This window comes from Heteronotia binoei, chromosome 2, assembly GCF_032191835.1.
Source record: "Heteronotia binoei isolate CCM8104 ecotype False Entrance Well chromosome 2, APGP_CSIRO_Hbin_v1, whole genome shotgun sequence".
NCBI lineage: Eukaryota > Metazoa > Chordata > Lepidosauria > Squamata > Gekkonidae > Heteronotia > Heteronotia binoei.
In genome coordinates this window covers 75941429-75964236 of record NC_083224.1, presented here as the reverse complement: position 1 = coordinate 75964236, position 22808 = coordinate 75941429, and the positions used below count along the sequence as shown (strand labels likewise).

General features: G+C 40.2%; 1 protein-coding gene across 2 annotated transcripts in view; it reads right to left on the bottom strand.

Annotated features, from left to right (window-relative positions):
- Positions 1 to 223: 223 nt before the first annotated feature.
- BLACAT1 (BLACAT1 overlapping LEMD1 locus) overlaps positions 224 to 22808 on the bottom strand; it is a 92845-nt gene continuing 70260 nt past the window's right edge. For both annotated transcript variants that reach the window (XM_060231312.1, XM_060231313.1), the window contains exons 2-3: positions 682 to 900; positions 224 to 261 (exon numbers count right to left, since the gene is read on the bottom strand). In XM_060231312.1, the coding sequence (XP_060087295.1) occupies positions 759 to 860 (102 nt within the window). In that variant the 5' untranslated portion in view covers positions 861 to 900 and the 3' untranslated portion in view covers positions 224 to 261; positions 682 to 758. The remainder of the gene's footprint in view (positions 262 to 681; positions 901 to 22808) is intronic.

Here is a 22808-nt window from a genome sequence, read left to right as displayed (position 1 = left end):
GAGCAGCGTTGAAGCAAGTAAAATGTGGAACAGGAGACAGACCTGAGTTTTAACTTTTCTTTAATCCAGAATCAACGCACTGTGACTCTGAAGGAATTTTGAAAGAAATAATAATAAATTGTTACCTCAACAAAGCAATGGAATGCTTTGAGGCTCAGAGTGCTTAAGAAGAGGAAACCGCCGAATAATTTTATATAGCAAGCTTCTGGATCTTGTGAGAGGCTATTTGAACAGAGACATTTTGCTGGACCTTCAGAGTCCCTAGGAAAGAAGAAGAAGGAGACAGAAATAAAATGTAAGAAAGCAGATTAACATCTTCCGCATCCTCCTCCTTTCCACTGCCAGCACTCATGAGAGAGGCCATCATTCACACACTGAGTTCATCCCTTTCTGCCAGTGTACCTTCCTGAGCTAATTCATCAGTCTCTGTGGTGGAGTTGAAAGGAGGAAGGCAGCCTCTCTGCGGGGAACCAGACTCATCTCCGTAGGCTACATAGACTGCAGTGCTCCCTTTCTTGTCTAAACCTGTTGAGTATTGTTTGAAATAACAATACAGATATGCTGGTGGAAGGCTTCACCCATTAACACTACCGTTTTTTAAAAAGACCAGTAAAGAGATGGAAAAGTGGGATTTTCTAGAAAGAAGGAATCCCTGAGATTCAAGGAGTAACGATGTCTTACCAAGTGATTGTAGGAATATTGCTCCTCCATCTCAGAAGTACAAGCTAAAATGATATACGAAGGTACGCCTTTCCCTCTCAAACAGCTGTCTCCTGCTCAGTGCTGGCCTCTTCCTTCTTCCTCTTCGTGTTGCAGAAGCCATGGAGCCCACAGAAGCAAGCAAAGGTGAACTGGGGCATCCCCTAAGATAGGGAAGGGACAGGAGCATCCAAATGAAATCTGCATGGAGTAAAGTGAAAAAAGAGAGAGGGTTTTTCCCCCTCCACACAAAACATCTCCAGCTGGTGTTCTGGAACAATTCCAGAGTGTGAACTCAAGAGGCAGCCACAAGCCTTCTGCCTAGAGTGAATCTTTGCTCTCACCTCCAGAAAGTGGGCAGCTGTTTCCAGCCACAATCCAGAACTTTCTGTTTCACAATGTGGCATATGTTTGGCATCTTTTTAAGAGTGTTCTTTTATTTATTCATTTACATACTTCATTTATAGTCTGCCTTTCTCACTGATTTTAGACCTAATCAAGACTTTATAGAAAATAGTAAGTGATTACTTCTGCCAAACTGGGGTTTTGGAAGGTTTCCCACCACACCCATTCTTGGTTTGTTCCCATCATGAAGCAATTGGCATACATTTCAGGAACAGCGGCTCTAATTAATTGGTGTGGGTATGGGAACATGATGCAACTACATAAATTCAGTACTATTGGAGGAAAAATCACCACCAGCAGCAAAAGGACACTGTTTCCAGTCAAGCTTCAGCTTCAGCAGCGTTCATATTGAAAATTAAGCTCTGGGGGACTTTTCCTTACCTCTGTCACTCCACTGTCTCTGAGTATGGTGAGAGATTCATGCATCTTCTTTTTGTGCTATGATTGCTGCTGCTAACCCCTACATCCCTTTCTGGCTACCACACTGTATGAGTGATATATCATACCAGCAATGTTCTCTCTAAACTGAGTCAGAATGAGCTAGCTCACAAATTTTTAATCTCCAGCTCACTCATTTTTGTCTCTGCTCAGGAAGGATGACCCCAAAGCACACTAATTTATGCAGTAGCTCACAACTTTAATGCCAGCAGCTCACAAAGTAGAATTTTTGCTCACAAACTCTGCAGCTTAGAGGGAACATTGCATACCAGTACAATGGGCATAAACATTATATGAAAACCTCCTGGGATAAGGAAAAATCTTGAATAGATTAAGATATGTGGACATAAAGTGCTAGACAAGTGCAAAATACTAATACTGGTGCCAGAGTACAACAGCTGGCTAGTGTTAAAAACACAGCAATGGACTGGACAGACAGGAAAACAGTTCTCACTCAAAGTTAAGGAAGCTGTGAGGCAGGCACATTACTTGAAACTCAGTTTATCTCTTTGAAGCTTATGATTTTTCTTGAACCATTTTGCTAACAGAACAAAGAGTGACAAGTTCCCCTGCAAATTTCCCAAACCCTTACGCTATGATATAAGCATAGACTGAATCTCATAAAGTAAGTTACGTTACAACATTGAAAAAGGGCTGCCACCGGACATCCTACAGAATGCTGGCGATCATAGTCGAGAAGTCAATACCGCCTATACTGGACTGAAATAGCGCTATAGAATGGTTTTAAAGTTGATATATGTAAATTATGGTTTTATATGTTTTATTGGATTGATTGTTTTTATGATGTTGTAAGCCGCCCTGAGTCCGCTTGCGGAGAGGGCGGGATATAAATGGAAAGTAATAAATAAATAAATAAACACTTTGTATAACTGTGATGCCAGCCTAACCATGAAGCAGCGTGAAGCACGTGTGGAGTGGGAGCTATTTGTGAATTTGCATTGTACAGGGAGTTAGACTAGATGACCGTGGCGATCCCTTCCAACTCTATGATTCTATGAAACAATTGCTTGAAGTCACAGCTCAGATTCCAGAGGGGGTACTGTTTTCTGCCTCTGTTGCTGGGTTGTTGTTTAATTATCTTTCCCCTTCAGGTAGAAAACCTGTCTACACTGGTTTCTGGGCTTGTGGAGACACCAGAGAAGCCTTAATAATTTTAGTGACTTGTCTTACAGAAAGGCTGTGAAGCAAAACCACAAACACACCATGTCCAGTTGGCTTGTGTCCCCCCTACCCCCACTGAAGCACAACATTCCAATCTGTATGTTACCTCTTCAGCCAAATGAAAAAAAAGAAAGACAAAATCTTGTCTGAGATGGCTAGCACTTGGGGCATGCTTAAGCCCTCCAAGGTTACAGGGAATATTTGACTGGCCTTCCGACATCAAATACAACCCATCCTACATTCATTATAAAGCCCTTCGGCATTTTAGAACAGTCAGTTTCACATGGCAATAAAAATTACATCCCTGCCATCCAGTAACCTGGGAACCAGCGAAGACTAGCACTATCCTGAATGCTTCAAACTGACCTTGCCTTTCTAGTGACAGACTTTGCCTTTAGCATAAAGCAGCCCCAGCACAGATAAGCAACAGAGGCATATAGCCCATTTAATTTTGCAGATGTGCATTTCTCCCCTTCCTTCCCATTCCCCCCACTCCAGTTTCATTTGACAGGTTTCTGTGTACATGCCTGCCAGACTCCTTGGTTTAAATAAGGCCCCTGATACTTCCTCTGAGGTTCACAAAACAATGACTAGAGAACTCCTTAATGACTCTTCCCATCTGCAAGGTTTGTGAGCAGACTGCCAGCTTCATGCATCTTTTTGCTGCTTTTATTCTTCGTATGTAAAAGGGTTCTCTGAGGTAATGACAGCAGAGAGCAAAGTTCTACCCAATAAAGCTGCTGGAAGGCTGGCTCTTTAGCCGCAGAGTGAGCTGATTTCTCAAGCCTCCACCTGCAATTTTGCTGTCTGTGTTTCTGAAGGTGGATAGGGATGCCAGGAAATGTCAAAATGCCTTAATCAGCATTGAGCTGTGCTGCAGGAAGACAATGGCAGGGATATATCATAAGCTGGAGGGGGGGAGGGGGGCTTAATTAAAGTGCCAGTTTCTGTAGTCATGCCTTTTTCCTAGCAACTGCAGTAACCAGAAAGCAATTATTTTTATAAATTGGTTTCTACACTGGAGGAATGGTCTATTTAAGAAGCTAGAATACATTCCATAGTCATTGTATAAATTCAGCCATTGTTTTTGCTTTATATTAGTATATTTAACATTTTGTTACAGGTTGTTGGCATTTTTTGTCTACAACCCATACTCCTTTTGTTTACTTTGTTGTTGTTGTTGTTGTTGGTTAGTTGATTCTTCACAATTACCTTTAGCAATACCAGACTTTCTCCACCTTTTGATTGCCTGTTCTTCATCTCCTTATTTTACAGCCTCCATATATCTATGACAGATGGTATGGGGGTTTTATAGTTGTTGCCCTACGAACATGTATCCACTGGTATGTTTATATCAAGTAAGGCAGATAACAGAATTCATGAGAATGCATCACTTACATGCTGCCGCAAACTACTTGCTACTGCTGTAAGGGTCAGTGCTGGAACAGCCTACAAATTATTTTGCAAGTCGTAATTTCAAAAGTTAATGCAGCTTTCAACTAAGTTCTCAGGATAGATGATCTTTTTATTTCAGAAGAAACTGCTGGTTATCCCCCCGGTGTTCTGTTCTTTTGCATGAGCCATGTATAATGCAATCCTAAATAGTTACACCTTTATAAACCCAATGATTTAAATGAATTTAGAAGAGTGTATTTTATTTATTTAACTACATTTATACTCTGTTTTTCTGCTTTGACAAGGGCCATCTTGGTGGCTAATGAAATATAACATTCATAATTCATTATTATTATTATTTAATAAAATCATATTTTAAAAGCATTACAATCAGCTAAAACAACACATCATTGAAGTAATTTAAATCAGAGCTCTGTAATTCTGAGTTAGGATTGCACTGCTAAAGCTGTTTTCTTTCCAAGCTTCTTTTCATAATGTACTGTTCTTGTGGCATGCTAAGATTTGATATGTGAGAGCTGAGGGGTTCCAACCTCCAACCATGCTGGAGCATGGAGATTTCCCAGAATTACAGCTGATTAAGGATAACAGTTGCCCTGGAGAAAATGGCTGCTTTATAGGGTAGACTCTAGGTCTAGGGGCATTTACCCCAGTGAAGCCCCTTCCCACACCCACAGGCTCCACCTCCAAATATCCAGGAATTTTCCAACCTGGAGTTGAGAACCCTAGCTGATGGGGAGTAGGAGCTGGTGAACAAATGGTCCTGCTTTGGGGTAAAGGGTTGAATTATATGTTCCCCAGAGAGCACTGAGATCTAGCTCGCAAAATCTCCTAATAATCCCTGGGCCAAGAGAGGCTCGATTAAAGGCAACCAGGGAGCAAGCCTTCTCCGCAATGGCCCCTCGATGGTGGAATCATCTACCAGAGATGGTGCGAGCCCTGCGGGACTTGAATCAATTCCGCAGGGCTTGTAAAACATTTCTTTTTCAGCTGGCTTTCGAAACAGAACCTGGCTAAACTGATGAAATTGATGTGTAGCCATCCAGCCATCTTGTGGATATTATGACCCATAGTAATGTAGCACCTTTTATCTATTTTAACTAACTTATTTATTATGTTATTGATTTAAAATTGCTGTTGTATTATATTGTTTTATTGAACCATGGATTTCCATGCTTGTGAGCCGCCCTGAGCCCGCCTTTGGCGGGGGAGGGCGGGATATAAGAATAAATTTATTATTATTATTATTATTATTATTATTATTATTAATTAGGAAAGAAGGTAAATATAGAAAAACAAAAATACGCACTTCCTTACTTCTTGGGTGAGGAACCAAAGTGCTGTGAGTGACGTTCCATATACATCCTACATTTTCAGTCCTCACTGCACTGGAGCCCCTCATGACCTTTGAAAAAGTGGCTCTTTGAGGCTAAGGTAGGCAGCTCTGAGGTGTCATGGAAAGGAGTACAAGGAACAGCCATTCAAGGGAATCCTGGTCATGTTATTTACTTTTAAATATAATGAGTGTCTGAATTCTTTAGATTTGTCATACAGATTTTGCTCCCACACCATATAATTTACAAACACAGAAGAATAAAAAAGAAGCCGTGTTGGATCAGACCAATGGCCCGTCCAGTCCAACACTCAGTGTCACACAGTGGCCAAAATTGCTCATTAATTTCATTGAATGCCCATGAATCTTTGTATTGCAAGAAAGAGGGGAAAGTACTTCTATCTCTACCTGCTCTATTCCATACATAATTTTGTAAATTTTTATCATGTCACTCCTAATTGTTGGTTCTCCAAGCCTAAAGAACTCTAACCTCTTCTTTATAGGGATTCACCATTTCTGCATGCTGAAGAGTCCCAACTTTTCTTCCTTGGGAAGGTATTCCATAACCATTTTAGTTGCCCTTTTCTGCACTTTTTTCAATTCTAGGATATCTTTTTTGAGGTGCGGTGACCAGAATGCTATACAGTATTCTGAATGAGGCTTCACCATTGATTTATACAGGGGCATTATGATACTGGCTGATTTGTTTTCAGTCCCCATCCAAATAATCCCCAGCATAGCATTTGCCTTTTTTATTGCAGTCGCACACTGAGTCAACATCTTAAGTGACTCCAAGATCTCTCTCCTGGTCAGTTACCACCAGTTTAGACCTCATATAGATTTATAGTTAGGATTTTTGGCTCCAGTGTGCATTACTTTGCACTTGCCCACATTGAACCTCATTTGCCACATTGATGCCCACTCACCCAGCCTCTACAGGTCTCTCTGTCATCCCTGGACTGTTCTCAGTGCCCTAAACAACTTAGTGTTATCCACAAACTTAGCCTCTTCACTGCTTACTCCCAATTCCAAATAACTAATGAACAAGTAATAAAGAACCAGACCTGATGCTGATTCTTCCTCAATAGCCTTTGTTCATCAGTGTGCCTACTAATTTGATAACAGATCCCACTGACTTACCTGGTACCAACAATTAGACTGACAGACCTGTAATTTCCTAGATTTCCTCTGGAAACTTTAAAAAATCTTTTAATTTTTTGTCATCAAGTCAAGCTGACTCCTGGTGAAGGCAATGGACATTCAGAGGTGGCTTGTCATTGCCTGCCTCTATGTCATGACACAGGTATTTCCTGGAAGTCTCCCATCCTAGTAGTCTAGACCAGCCCTGCTTAGCTTAAGAACATAACAGAAGCCATGTTGGATCAGGCCAATGGCCCATCCAGTCCGACACTCTGTGTCACATAAGAACATAAGAGAAGCCATGTTGGATCAGGCCAATGGCCCATCCAGTCCGACACTCTGTGTCACACAGTGGCCAAAAAAATTATATATATATAATTATAAAATTATATATATATATATATAATATATATATATATATATACACACACACACACACACACACATACACACTGTGCCTAATAGCCACTGATGGACCTCTGCTCCATATTTTTATCTAACCCCCTCTTGAAGCTGTCTATGCTTGTAGCCACCACCACCTCCTGTGGCAGTGAATGCCACATGTCAGTCACCCTTTGGGTGAAGAAGTACTTCCTTTTATCCGTTTTAACCTGTCTGCTCAGCAATTTCATCGAATTCCCACGAGTTCTTGTATTGTGAGAAAGGGAGAAAAGTACTTCTTTCTCTACTTTCTCCATACCATGCATTATCTTGTAAGCCTCTATCATGTCACACCGCAGTCGACGTTTCTCCAAGCTAAAGAGCCCCAAGCGTTTTAATCTTTCTTCATAGGGAAAGTGTTCCAACCCTTTAATCATTGTAGTTGCCCTTTTCTGGACTTTTTCCAACGATATAATATCCTTTTTGAGGTGCGGTGACCAGAATTGTACACAGTATTCCAAATGAGACCACACCATCGATTTATAGAGGGGCATTATGATACTGGCTGATTTGTTTTCAATTTCTTTCCTAATAATTCCCAGCATGACGTTGGCCTTTTTTATTGCAATCGCACACTGTCTTGACATTTTCAGTGAGTTATCTATCACGACCCCAAGATCTCTCTCTTGGTCAGTCTCTGCCAGTTTACATCCCATCAACTTGTATTTGTAGCTAGGATTTTTGGCCCCAATGTGCATTACTTTGCACTTGGCCACATTGAACCTCATCTGCCACGTTGACGCCCACTCACCCAGCCTCAACAGATCCCTTTGGAGTGCCTCACAATCCTCTCTGGTTCTCACCACCTTGAACAATTTAGTGTCATCTGCAAACTTGGCCACTTCACTGCTCACTCCCAACTCCAAATCATTTACGAGCAAGTTAAAGAGCATGGGACCCAGTACTGAGCCCTGCGGTACTCCACTGCTTACCGTCCTCCACTGCGAAGTCTGCCCATTTACACTCACTCTCTGCTTCCTATTAATTAGCCAGTTTTTGATCCACAAGAGGACCTGTCCTTTTACTCCATGACTCTCAAACTTTCTAAGGAGCCTTTGATGAGGAACTTTATCAAAAGCTTTCTGGAAGTCAAGGTAAACAACATCTATTGGGTCTCCTTTGTCCACATGTTTGTTCACCCCCTCAAAGAAATGTAACAGGTTAGTGAGGCAAGATCTTCCCTTACAGAACCCATGCTGAGTCTTCCTTAATTACCCGTGTTCATCAATGCGCCTACTCATTCTGTCCTTGATAATGCTTTCTACCAACTTTCCCGGTATTGAAGTCAGACTGACTGGCCTGTAATTTCCTGGATCTCCTCTGGAACCCTTTTTAAAGATGGGGGTGACATTTGCTACCTTCCAGTCCTCAGGAATGGAGGCAAATTTCAATGAAAGATTGCATATTTTTGTCAGAAGATCCACAAGTTCAACTTTTAGTTCTTTCAGAACTCTTGGATGTATGCCTTCCGGACCTGGTGACTTATTAGTTTTTAATTCGTCTATCAGTTGTAGGACCTCCTCTCTTGTCACCTCAATCTGACTCAGGTCTTTCAACACCCCTTCCAAAATTAGTGGTTCTGGAGCGGGCAAACACTTCTTGTCTTCCACAGTGAAGACAGAGGCAAAAAATGCATTCATCTTCTCAGCCATTTCCCTATCCTCCTTCAGTAATCCTTTTACCCCTTGGTCATCCAAGGGCCCCACTGCCTCCCTGGCTGGTTTCCTGCTTCTAATATATTTGAAGAAATTTTTATTGTTGGTCTTTATGTTTTTTTGCAATATGCTCCTCATAGTCCCTTTTTGCCTGCCTTATAACAGTCTTACATTTGATTTGCCACAGACCTGTGTGCCCTTTTATTAATCTCACTTGGACTAGCTTTCCACTGCTTAAAGGAGTCCTTCTTACCTTTTACAGCTTCCATTACTTTGTTTGTCAACCATTCAGGCCTTTTCTTATACCTGTTTGTGCCTTTCCTAACTTGTGGTATATATTTTATCTGAGCTTCTAGGATTGTAGTTTTAAATAGCCTCCAAGCTTTCCGAAGGGTTTTGACTGTATTTACCTTTCCTTTCAGTTTCCTCTTCATATGCCTCCTCATCTCAGAGAATTTACCCCTTTTAAAGTTAAAAGTGGTTGTGTTGGTATTTTGGGGGACCTCCCTATTTATACAAATGGTGAAATCAATAACATTATGATCACTGCTCCCAAGCGGTGCAATCACTTTTACATTTCTCACCAGGTCTTGGGCATTACTTAGGACCAAATCCAGGATTGCCCATAATCCAATATGCTGGTCTACAAAATTGCAAAGGAAATCAAGAAGATGGAGAATTAATGAGGATTTACTACAAAATAAAGACATTGTGTCATTCTTAGAAAAGGGGACTGCAGCATTCTTCCAAATAAATGAAACGGAGGATATGGAATTTCAAACAGTATGGGACACTTATAAAGCAGTAATGAGGGGTATATTAATTACATTGAATAATAAAGACAAAAGAGCAAAAGAAGAAAGGCTGTCAGCACTGCAAAATGAAATAAATAAAAAAGAAAAGGACTTGAAAAGAAGACCAGGGAAGAAAAAATTAATAAAAGAAATTACGATATTACAATCCCAAGTTAAACATTTGCTGAATAAAGAATTAGAATGGAATTTAAAAAATTTGAAACAGAAATCGTTTGAAAGTGCAAACAAACCTGGTAAATATTTGGCCTGGCAACTAAAAAAAAGCAAGAAAATAAGACTATAAATAAAATCATGGCAAATGGGAAAACAATAGTGGATCAAGAAGGAATTAAAAGAGAATTCTTTAAATACTATGCAAACTTATTCAAAGGTGTGAACATAAGTAAAGAAAAAGTGGAAGAGTATCTACGAAACATCCAGGTGGCACCTTTGACGGAATATATGAAAAAGACATTAAATGATCCAATAGAGAAAATTGAAGTAGAAGCAGCAATAAAAGCAATGCAAGAGGGTAAAGCTCTAGGGCCAGATGGATTTACATCAAAATTTTACAAATCTCTTAAGGACGAATTAACACCCAAACTGTTGAAGTTGTTAAATACGATAAGAGAAGAAGGGAAAATTCCAAAAGACCTGGAGGGAAGCTGTAATTTCTTTGATTCCTAAGGAAGATAAAGATAGCACAAATGTAAAAAATTATAGACCAATCTCATTGTTGAATAATGACTATAAGATCTATACAAGAATTTTAGCAGAGCGATTGAAACAATACTTGACCAACTTTATAAACAAAGACCAAGCGGGATTTCTTCCTGAAAGACAAATAAGGGACAATGTAAGAGCTGTTGTTAATGTCGTGGAATATTATGAGAAGCACCCAGAAAAAGAAGCGGCCTTATTTTTTGTCGACGCAGAGAAAGCCTTTGACAACTTAAATTGGGACTTTATGTTTGCGGCAATGGAAAAAATTAATCTAGGGGAACAATTTATAAAAATGACAAGAGCAATATATACAGATCAGCATGCAAAACTGTGTATAAATGCAGACCTCACCAAAGAATTGAAAGTGAGTAAAGGAACAAGGCAAGGATGCCCGTTATCACCATTGTTGTTTATAATGACCCTGGAAATTCTGTTACAACAAATTCAAAAAGATGAAGAAATAGAAGGTCTAAAAATCAGAAGATTCTCTTATAAATACAAAGCGTTTGCAGATGATATAGTGTTCATAATGGAGAATCCGATTCAAGTGTCACCATTGCTGTTAGCTAAGATAAAAGAGTACGGAGAACTAGCAGGATTATACATAAATAAGGAGAAATCGAAAATCCTTTGTAAAAACATGCAACCAAATAAAATAAAAGAACTACAAAAGGTGACGGGTTGTGAAGTCACAACCAAAGTTAAGTACCTTGGAATAGAGATAACAATGAAGAACATTGATTTATTTAAAAACAATTATGAAAAACTGTGGTGTAAGATGGACAAAGATTTGATGAAATGGAACAAGCTTAACTTGTCCTTACTGGGCAGGATAGCTGCAATTAAAATGAATATTTTGCCAAGGATAATGTTATCTGTTTCAAACCATCCCGATTGTAAAAGATGCAAAACAATTTAACAAATGGCAAAGGAAAATTTCTGATTTCATTTGGGCTGGAAAGAAACCAAGGATAAAGATGAAGATCTTAACGGATGCCAAAGAGAGAGGAGGTTTCCAACTTCCCGATCTAAGATTGTATCACGGTGCAGTTTGTTTGACATGGATAAAAGATTGGATAATGCTGTTAGACAAAAAACCTTTATGGTTAGAAGCTCTCGGAAATAAATTCGGCTGGCACGCTTACATGTACTATGGGAAGAATAAAATGGATGGTTTTTTCTCTCACCACTATGTCAGAAATACTTTACTAAATACTTGGATAAAATACAAGAAATACGGGGACGAGAGAAAACCGCTATGGATAGTGCCAGCAGAAGTAATAAAAATAACAGCTGAATCCGAAGAAAAAAGAGAAATGTCATATAATCAACTGCTTAAGATTCAAGGAGACAAAATTGAATTAAAAACCTCAGAAGAGCTAAATAACAATTATGATTGGTTTCAAATGCAACAAATTAAAAGCTTGATGGAAAATGACATAAAATCAGAGGGAATTAGACGAGAACAAACAGAACTGGAAAGGGTCTTGCTAGGTGACAATGAAAAATTGATATCAAAAGTATATAAGTTATTATTGAAATGGTCTACAGAAGAAGTAGTAAAGTCTCAAATGGTCAAATGGGCAATCAATGTGAACAGAGAAATACAAATGGATGCATGGGAGCACCTCTGGAAGAACTCAATGAAGATATCAACTTGTCAAAGTATTAAAGAGAACTGTTTTAAGATGATGTATAGGTAGTATATGACTCCGAAAAAACTGGCTAAGATAAGTAAGAAAATGTCGGATAGATGTTGGAAATGTAAAAAACATGAAGGTTCTTTCTTCCATATGTGGTGGACATGTGAAAAAGTGAAAGAATTCTGGAAGATGATACAACAAGAAATCTCCAAAATTTTGGGCTATGACTTGAAGAAAACTGCATAGACGTTTTTACTTGGATTACAATTAGAAAAATTTCCAAAAGAAGACAGGACTCTAATTTGGTACCTGCTATCAGCTGCTAGGACATTATACGCGCAGCTTTGGAAGCAAGAAAAAGTACCGGAGAAATGGGACTGGACCATGAAAGTTTTATTGTGGTGCGAAATGGACAAACTAACTAGAACACTAAGAGACTATGATTTAGAGATATTCAAAAGGGAGTGGAGAAAATTTAAAGGATATATGGAGAAAACTTGGAAAGTAAAGAAACATTGGACAATTTTTTAGTAGTAAGAATATATATATTGAACTTTGAGCAGTTAGAAGTGCCTTTAATATTGATTTTGAATTTATAACCTCGGGGAAGTCAACATTGGAGGAAGGGGGGATGGAAATGTCATATGGGTTAATGCGGGGGGGGGGGGAAATTAAGAAATAGTTAAGTTTTGTAACCATATGCTACCAATAAATTGTTTAAACACAAATCCAGGATTGCCCCACTCCTGGTAGGTTCTGTGACCATCTGCTCCATAGCACAGTAATTGAGAGCATCAAGAAACTCAATCTCTTTCTCTTGACCAGAACACATACTGACCCAATCAATCTGTGGGTAGTTAAAATCACCTATTACGACACAGTTTTTATGTTTAGCCACTATTTTTAATCCTTCCATCATATTATAATCATCCTCTCACTTTTGATTTGGTGGGCGATAACAAACTCCCATAGTTAAATTTCCTTTTGGGCCCTCTATTTCAAACCAAAGCATTTCTAGAAGGGAATCTAATTCTCTGACCTCAGCTTCTGAGATCTGACAAGATAGGGCTTGTCTGGGCTATCCCAGTCAAGACCTCTGGAATAGGGTTGCCAATTCCCAGTTGGGGGCAGAGGATCCCCTGGTTTGGAGACCCTCCCCCCACTCCAGGGTTATCAGAAAGCGGGGAGAGGGGGAGGAAAATGTCTGCTGCTTCCCATAGGATATAATGGAATTGATCTGCGGGTATTTGGGGCTTTTGGGGAGGCTGTTTTTTAAAACAGATGCCCCAAATTTTCAGCATAGCATCCATTGCCTCTCTTCAAAACACTCCCCAAGGTTCAAAAAGATTGGACTAGGGGGTCCCATTCTGTGAGCCCCAAAAGAAGGTGCCCCTATCCTTCATTATTTCCAAATAGAGGGAAGGCATTTAAACGGCATTTGGTCCCTTTAAATGTGAAGGCCAAACTCGCTAGTCACATCCTTGCTCCTGGCTCCATCCCCAAAGTCTCCTGGCTTCACCCCAAAGTCCCCAGATATTTATTGAATTGGACCTGGCAACCTATTCTGGTAACTTTTTTAAAGATGGGGTTACATTGGCTACTTTCCAGTCTTTGGGAATGCATATTTTAGTGATAGTTTGCATCTGACAAAAATATGCAAATCCATGAATCCACATTTGATTTTTTTCCCCAGAGCTCTTGGATGTATGCCATCTGGGCATGGTGATTTGTCTGTTTTTCATTTGTCCATCAGTTGTATGACCTCCTCTCTCATCAACTCAATCCAACTCAGGTCTTTCAACACCCCTCTGTGAAGTCAGCTTCTTGCCGTGGCTCCCTGTCATATGTATATGCTTGATGCTTATTCAAAACATTCCCTGCTTCAAATTTCAGTAGCATGTGACATTTCACTTACCTCAATAATATCTCTTATTCAAAATATGGTATTGCCAGGACCTCTGACTCAGATGAACTTCTTTTTAACAGGATGCCACAAAAGGGAAACCCTTAAGAATTTGCAAAGCAAGGGAAATCTTATCCACCAACCTGTCCCCTCATTTTTTCTCTCTTGTTTGCCCCACCATTCTACTTTCTCATTGCTTCTACTCCCTCCTATTTCTGTTTTTCCACCTTCCCGCAATTGCTTTTCCCCCTCTTTTCAACCCTCCCATATTAATTTTTCCTTTCTCCCTTTTGCCCCTTCCTTCCTTTGGCCACTCATTTTTTTAAATTAAAAAAAGCCTTATCTGGAGATTGCTGGCATCACCATAATGCCAACTGTCATCCAGTATGGTCTCATTTTTTGGAAGTGACATATGTACATGTGAACACATTGTTTCTTTGTTTGTTTTGTTCTGGAATTTTTCTGCAAACCTTGGAACTTCCCCAGAGTTCTAGGAACACCTAACCTTTCTCAACCTGGCCTCATTTTTTGAACTGCACTTTGAAGCCAAGATTGGAATTAGGCATGATCATTTGATGTTGTTATTCTCCTGACTTAGACCCTCATATCATGGGACAACATATTAAGAATTGACTATACTGGCCACTACCTAAATGTGCAAAACTGGATTAAATGATCCACAACTTTCCAGTTCTATGATCCACATCCCTGTGCTACATCTTCTCCATCTGTTAAACAGAGGAAATCCAACCAGACTTTCACAGCTAGATTGTAGCACAAATAACTCTGAGCCCTTTTATGTTCATAAAATGAGAGGCGTGAGAGAATGCAGGCTGCAATTTTTTCTTTGTAGCTGGAGTGTATTTCAGGAAACCAGAGAAACATGCATAATCAATCTTAAGAAGAATTGCCTACTTTGTTACTTTTTTTTTAAAGTAAGACATGTATAACCCATCTTTCTATCTGAATGGCATTTCCTTCTGCAGGACAAGAGGGATTCAAGTAGTTAATGTCCCGCACAGGGAACAGTGGACCTGCAATCAGTACCCTACAGAGCAGGCTTCCTGTGTGATAACTGGACAGGACCCTATGCCTGTGATCCATTCCAAGGTTCAGTCTTAGAAGTGTGCTGCTTTGTCTGTCAGTCTCACCCACTGCCTAAACACCTGTTACTGGAAGAGAACACCAGGTGACTGTACCACCACTGAACATTATTGTATGGTTGAGAAGCAAGCCATGGCAGAGACAATTAGCCATTTATATTACTATATCCAGTTCAATGGCAGCAGGAGGGAGTGTACAAAAGTACCTGGAACACATTTGCTTGCCAGGAGACTCAGTATTTGGGTGGTCTGAGTGACAAGAGTCCCAATTCCATTAGGGAGCCATTGATGTATTTAGGAAAGCTTGTAGCATGGAGCCTTTAAAAACTGACCCTCTATTTTCTATTCAGGGGGCAGACAATGATGAACGAGCACAGAAGAATGGAAGCAGTATAGCTCAGTCAAATGGTCCTGGGTTTTTTTTTTTAAGTGGAGAAAAGGGAGTGAAGAATAATTAAAAAATAAATGAACTAGCACTGATGGAGTGACAGAGGCCCTACTTGATTTGCAAAACCCAAGCACGTTTCATGGCCCCACTCTGCCCTTTCTATTCAATGGAGAGGATCCTTTGAATAGAAGCCTCTGCAGCCAAGAAAATGCGGTGAACATTAAAAATGTAAAGCCAGAGAATTCTCTTTAGTCAATTGCTTAACCTCAGGCTGTGTTTGTCACTGTCAGAGTGATGAATTGGGAGCTGTCTGAAATCAGCATGCTCACTTTAATAATGTCACTTTCCCCAAGCCCTAATAAATGTCTTTCTGAACCAGCTGGACACAACCAATTCCTTAGACCAACAATTACCGATTTCACCTGGTTTTTGCTCTTCTTAGGTCCCTGCTGCTGAAATTGGAAATCTTTATCCTTTCACACATTCTCTCAGCCATGATGAAAAGAGAAGATCCAGTTTATTAACGCTCTACACTGTGAATTGAGCAAGAGGTGTTGAGGACAGAGGCTTGACTCTATTCTTAAAATGTGACTACTACTGACACAAGAGATCCACATGTCATTAGATATTGTACTGTTATAATAATTCATGCATTGGATTTTCCTAACCAGAGAGGAAAATCTGGAAGGCTAATGATTAGTTATAGCAGGTGGCTTCTCCCCAGTGATGGTGGACCTCTCCCCACAACCCCGCAATAGGGTCAGTGAGACTTCCTGGAATCAGGCTTCTTAGTGCATGACTATCCAAGAATTGTACAGTGGCAGATATAATCAGACAAGCCCAAATTTTAATTATTGCTGTCCTGGGTTTTTAAAAAATGTTATAGGCCTAACTATATGTTATTTTCCCCAGATCTTGCACAGTCAAACATGCATATAGAGGTATGCATGAGCCCAAATGAGATTAGGACTGTGGTGTGTAAGATTGGGCTTCAGCCTTCCCCAGTATGAAACAGGTACAGAAGGGAGCATTTTTTTCCTTGTTGTGGAAGTGTAGGGCAATCCCATCAGTACGCTTTTAGCCAGTGAGGCAAGTAGCAGCCCTCTGAAGCTCTTTCAAGTTAGGAAAACAGCATGGGGAAACCATAACTGTCCTCTCCCTGCCAAATCTGTGCACGTGGGAACTATGAGTTCCCAGTACAAACTGACAAGACATATCTGATGGCACAGATCCTAGGAAAGGGGGATATGGCAGATTGGCTTTATGAAGATTTATTTAGGTTTATTGTTGCTATTTACCTTGGGCCCCAGTTGGGGAGGGGGAGGGGGTTTATGCATCAGTCAATCTAGCCTTTTATGACAAAATCATGCAATGTGATCACATGACTAGATCTTTATGTCATCACCACATATTCAGGCCTTTTTAATTAAAGGTCCTGATCACATCATGATGTTAATCCTTCTAACACTCAGGCTTCAAAGATTCCGTCAAATTACAATGAAATTACTACATTTAACTGAAGGATCCATATGGCTGGTATTTTGAAAAAACTACTTTAAATGTGTATGATCAATTACCATACATGAAAGGAAAATCAATTTCATCAGAATTTGGGCTAGAAGGATGATAATAAATATTACCACTCATGATGATGAGATACTAGCCACCTCTAGCACTGTGATGGGTGCTGCCAAAGAACCATGAGGTGCCATGTGCTTCCTTGGCTAGTCATAATACTAAACCTGTAGTCCTAGGATAAGCAGATATAAAGAGCAATATGTTGGCAGGCACAGCTTGTCATGTTCTGATGAGACAGACAACCCATCAACTACTCAAGGAAAAGGAGCCCTGCCTCCTTTGCCTCTAGTCATCCAAAATAAACTGTACCAAGCTGAAAAATCTTGGTTCTGTTCAGTAGCATCAGGGATGAATTAGATGATGGGATATCAGAGTGAATATCATGTAGCAAGAAGAGTGCTAGGGAGACCATGGTGCCAATCCTCACTCTCAGTGGGTGCCAGTGGGATAGTAAATCTCTCACCCTAATTTTGCTTCACAGGATTATTGTGAGAATAAAATGAGATAACCTCACATCAGCTGCTCAGAGAAGAGTCAGATGCAAATATTGTTGCTCTAGTTTTCCCATTACACCATTCTTCCTTGCATTTTCCTGTCAGGCCTATATCTTTGCTAACTTGCAGCCCTCAAAAAAAATCAGAAAAAAACCCACCAGAAATGTCCAACTACAGCATTTTAAAAAATCTAAAAAGAAATAAACTCAATTAGTAAAGAGAAACTCTGCTCTTTTAAAAGGAAATAATGATGCATACAGCTGGTGTTTCAGGCTGCAGTGTTTGCAGAGAACCACTAATTAAAACATTGCTTCTGTAAGTATGCTGATCCCATTGATTCTAACCCCTTCTCCCCTCCTCAGCCCTCAAACACACACAGTTAATTTGCTGCTAGAAAAGCAAAGTCACAAGGGTCCTCATTATAAAAATTTAACTGGCTGCAGCTAATGGTTGTAATTAATAGGTGCAATATATTTCAAATGGCCAGCCAGGGTGTTCATTAGTTTCAGCCTGAGTCAGCACCAGTGGGGTAGCCTGTTACTTAATAACCCATTTTCTAACAGGAGAGGGAGGGTGTCTTCTGTAGTTCAACACAACCAGAGCTTTCCTGCCAAAAAAAGAGTAAGTCATTTGTAGCAGACCGTTTAGTTTAGCACATATCTTTCTGCCAGTTGTATAAGGAAGAGGTGGGATCTGGTCTTAGGATGGAGCCTAACCTATTCCAGGGCACTGTAGCATTGGTTAGAAGGGAGGATGGAGCAGTTCCGAATGGCTGGGAAATAAATTTAACCTGCCTGATATATTACTGAGTAAATGGGAAGCTCCTTTGGTTTGTACCTTCCTCATCAAATAACATCAATATGAAAATTAATGGAAGACTTCCCAGAAGTAATTCACTCGTTGATCCAGGACACTATAGTGAACATGTGTGTATACAGGGCTTTTTTTGAGCAGGAATGCACAGAAACACAATTCCGGCTGGCTTGGCATTATTGGGTGTGGCCTAACATGCAAATGAATTCCTGCTGGGCTTTTTCTACAAAACCCTGTGTGAAACAATGGTGATGTCAGGGGTGTGGCATAATATGCAAATAGGTTCCTCCTGGGCTTTTTCTACCCCAAAAGCCCTGTGTGTATATATGATTTAATGGAAAGGAATATTGAGTCAGTCCTGGATTTGGATGGGAGGGCAGGCCACCAAGGAATATCAAGGTTGCTATGTAGAGGCAGGCAATGGCAAACCACCTCTGAAAGTCTCTTGCTTCCAAAACCCTATGGGATTGTCATAAATTGGCTGCAACTTGATAACAAAAAAGAGTAATAATTAATTATATTTAATACTTTAGGAGCATTTGGAATGCTTGTTTACTATTTCTGTACTTTGCCAACTGCCTGAAGAAAAAAAAAACCAACCTACCGTATCCCTTTAACAGAGACTTAATCTATGAAAATGGGAGGTGAGGTTCTTATGGCATGGAGATATCAGTAAATATCATCACCCAGTAAATAACAGCCCATGAAGCATTTGTTAAAGGGAAAGATAGGGTTGCCAAGTTCAACTCAAGAAATATCTGCGGACTCTGGGGGTGGAGCCAGGAGAAAGAATGTGACAAGCACAATTTAACTCAAAAAGGAGTTTTGGCCATCACATTTAAAAGGACCATGCTTCTGTTAAATGCCTTAAGATTAGGCGGAAGCCGGACCACATAATATGCAGATTTTACACACATGTCAGAAAGTATCCGAAAAATCATTATGTGACATTGGCACCCTGTAAGTTGACCTGGATGTCAACTAGTGCCTTAAATAGGTTTTTAAAAAGCACATAGTATTAAGGATAGACTTGTACATTCGGGCATGAATTCTACAAGTGATGAGGGAGATTCTTTAAGAGGACATCTCCCATGTAAACGGTGTTTAGTCTGTCTCCAGGCATTAGAAATTACTGAATTTACATCCAATCAAGGGGAACCCCCTATTGTTTTGAAACATTACTCCACCTACACAACAAAAAATGTAATTTATTTAATTGTATGTGAATGTGGTCTTCCCTATGTCGGTAATATGACTTGCCCCATGAGGGTCAGGATCCTTGAACATCGTAGCTGCATTAAGAATTCCATAGCTGAAGCGTTTCTCAGTCACTTTATGGAGAAGGGGCATTCCTTTGATAGTTTTAATTTTTTTGTCTTGTATAAGTACTCTGAAGATCTGTCGACTACTTACTTTGAGAAGAATGCTACTGGATACATAAATTAAATTCTGTTGTACCCTATGGGTTAAACAATTGTCATGTTTTTTTATAAAATTGCTTTGTGATAATTGTGGTAAAAATAATTGAGCAGGGCATATTTGTTGGTTAAGTTTGCATTCCCTTTAAGAACAGAGCCAGATGAAGACATTTTTGGTTTTAAAACGTATGTGCGCTAGTGTCTTGATGCCTTGAGCCTTTCTGAGTGAGTGCCAGTTTGAAAATTTGTGTTGGAGACCTTGATTTCCTATGCAATGAAAATTTATTGAAAGTTGTGAGTATGATTGTATGACATTGTGTAAATGACCATTTTTATTGAAACTACATGTTGATGCAATTTGATAGTTATGACTGTATACTCCATGGCAGTTTTGGAACCCAGTGGAAATTTTTGTAGTTGAACTTGAACATTTGAAGTCTTGTACGACACCATAATTGTTTCTGTTATGACTATGGTATTATTGTGATGCATCGTGGATATGGTATATTTTGTTTTTTGTTATAGTGTCTATAAAATGCAATTAATGGAGCACCCATGGATATAGTATATTTTGTTTTCTGTTATAGTGTCTGTAAAATGCAGTTAATGGAACACCCCATGCTGGAAGAGTGATCGAAGCAGGAATATCAAGTTGACTTCCTGTCCATTGGAACTCCTTTCTATCATTGTTGGGACTCCTTCTGTGCCTTTAAGCTTTCTTATGTTTGTATTTTTCATGTAGGAATTTCATTGTACTTGTTCATCTTTGGGTCTTATATTGGTATAAATACTTTAAGTTATTTTGGACATTATAACCTTTGGTTGTTTTTTCATACAACACCTGAAAGTTGGCATCCCTAGAGGTAAGCTTGGCATTTCACAACCAAGGAATGGGCAGGAGGTGTTTCTTTGTGGTCTAAACACCTCTGTCCAGTGTTGGGATTTTAAAGTAGCAAACCTGTCTCAGCTCTCAATGTTGTATGTAGAGGACATCTCTAAGCACAAGTGCAAACTGGAATGAGGCTTTTTGGCCGCTACTGTCTCTCAAAAATGCTCTTTACATAATTGCACAGAAGAAAGAATTTCTGCTGATATTAGCAGAAATCCAGTAATAAATTTTATCTCTATGCTATGAAATAATAAATAAGTGAAATGTTTGCCTGGAGAAACAAAAAAGCAAGCACCGGAATCTTGTTTGGGGGAAAATGTAGGCAACCCTAACAACTGTCCAGAGAAAGATCCATGGGCTTGATCTCATTATTCTCAGAGTGACACTTTTCTGATCATTCTGCTTTTGAAGGATGTATTTTCACATCTCCTGACATGAGAGCAACCTTTGGGATTTTTAAATATGTGACCAAACCCCCCACATTTTGCTTTTCAAGAAATCAAAACAAAATGACATTCAGCATATAGCTTATCTTCACCTACCTATGTTACACAAGGAACTTTGGCAAAGGGACACTGCTGAGAAACTTCTGATTAACTGTTGTCATTCATGTTTGCCAAGTAAAAAAGTTACTTTACCACTTTCCTTTGTCCTAGTCATGTGAAAATCTACATTGTGCTAGCCATGTGAAAATGCAATTTAGTCTGCAAAAAAAATTTAGAGAAAATTTGCACACTGTTCTGTGTTTTATAGTTAAGTCCTGATATTTTGACTAGTTTTAATAAAAAGTATTAAATGTCCTTATGATGTGAGACATTCCTCCTTAGAGCATTTTTATACATGAAGCTTAAGATGTTTTGTGCATATAGGCCTTTTTGAATGCTCTAAAGCAGCAGTCTACAAGTGGTGCCCATAGATATCATTCTACTCACCAACATCTTTCCTGGTAAATGTCAAGTGGTTTTAGATAGTGGGTGGGTTTTGTCCAGCAAAGTTTTTTATTACAAATCCCAGGTCTTTCCTGGCTGCCAGCAAGGTAAGGCTTTCTCACACATGAAGTGCGCATGACATGATGATGTCACCCTGAAGTGACATGATCACACCAGACACATCATGTGCTGGATGCTCTAGCATTTCGGTTAAAAACTTAGTGGTTCCATAGAGTTTTTACTCGAATGCTAGAGCATCCTGTGTGTGATGTGCCAGGTGTGATAACATCACTTCTGGGTGATGTTAATGTGCCAGGCACGTCAGGTGTTGATTGAGATTTTCAAGGGCAGAGTTCTGCCTGCTGGCCAGCTTCATGCCAGCAGGTTGGAGGCCCCAAAACCAGGGGAAAACCCACCCCCAGCAGGAGACTGTGAACCCTATTTTTTTTATTCATTGGTAAAGTTGCCAAGTCCTCCACAGACTCTGGCAGGGAACTGTTTTCGCACGATGATGTCACTCAAGTGACGTCATCATGCTGGCGATACCATGCATCAGCCACTCTAGGAGCTCTATGGTTTTACCAGATGCTCTAGCAATTTGGGAGGGAAAACTCTGTAGTACCTATTGTACTCTATTGTTTCCCCGGACGCTCTAGCAATTTGGGAGGGAAAACAATAGGTTTTTCCTCCCAAATTGCTAGAGTGTCCAGGGAAACAACAGAGTTTTCCCGGAAGCTCCTACAGTGACTGGCATGAGATATCGCCAGTGCGATGATGTCACTGCGAGTGATGTCCGGGGAGGATCCCCCCTGCCAGACCAATGTGGGCCAGCAGGTTAGGAACTTCAGGGTGACATCATCATGTGCTGTGCACTTCATGTGTGAGAAAGCCTTACCTTGCTAGAGCGTCCTTGCTAGAACAGAGTTTTCTCAGAAGCTCCTAGAGTGGCTGGTGTGCGATGTCACAGGGGGAGAATCTGGTGTGCGATGTCATCACACCAGCGACATCGGGGGGGGGGATTTCCCCTGCCAGCCCAATGCAGGTCAGTGAGTTGGGAACCTCTTGGGTGGGGGAACCCCTGCCCATCCCAGGAACTCGGCAGCCATTTTCATTGGTGATGTAATTGGCTCTGCAGATCTTTAAAAGCATTTATTTAGCAGAAGTTGTCACCACAGTACAAGGATCTCCATTGTGTGATTGAAGGTAACCTGTGGCTGCTGTTTCAGAATTCCATGGGTACCTGGAGGCTCAAAAAGAGTACCGGTGGTTTAAGTTTAAGTTTAATTTGATTTATACCCCGCCCTTCCAGCCAAGGCGGGCTCAGACGGGTTTGACCCAGGTGCCACCTGAGGTTACTTCTATGGCTCCCTGCCTAGGAGCCAGAGGCACTAATGCTCCTTCCCAGGGATTTTTTTGTAGAAAAAGCC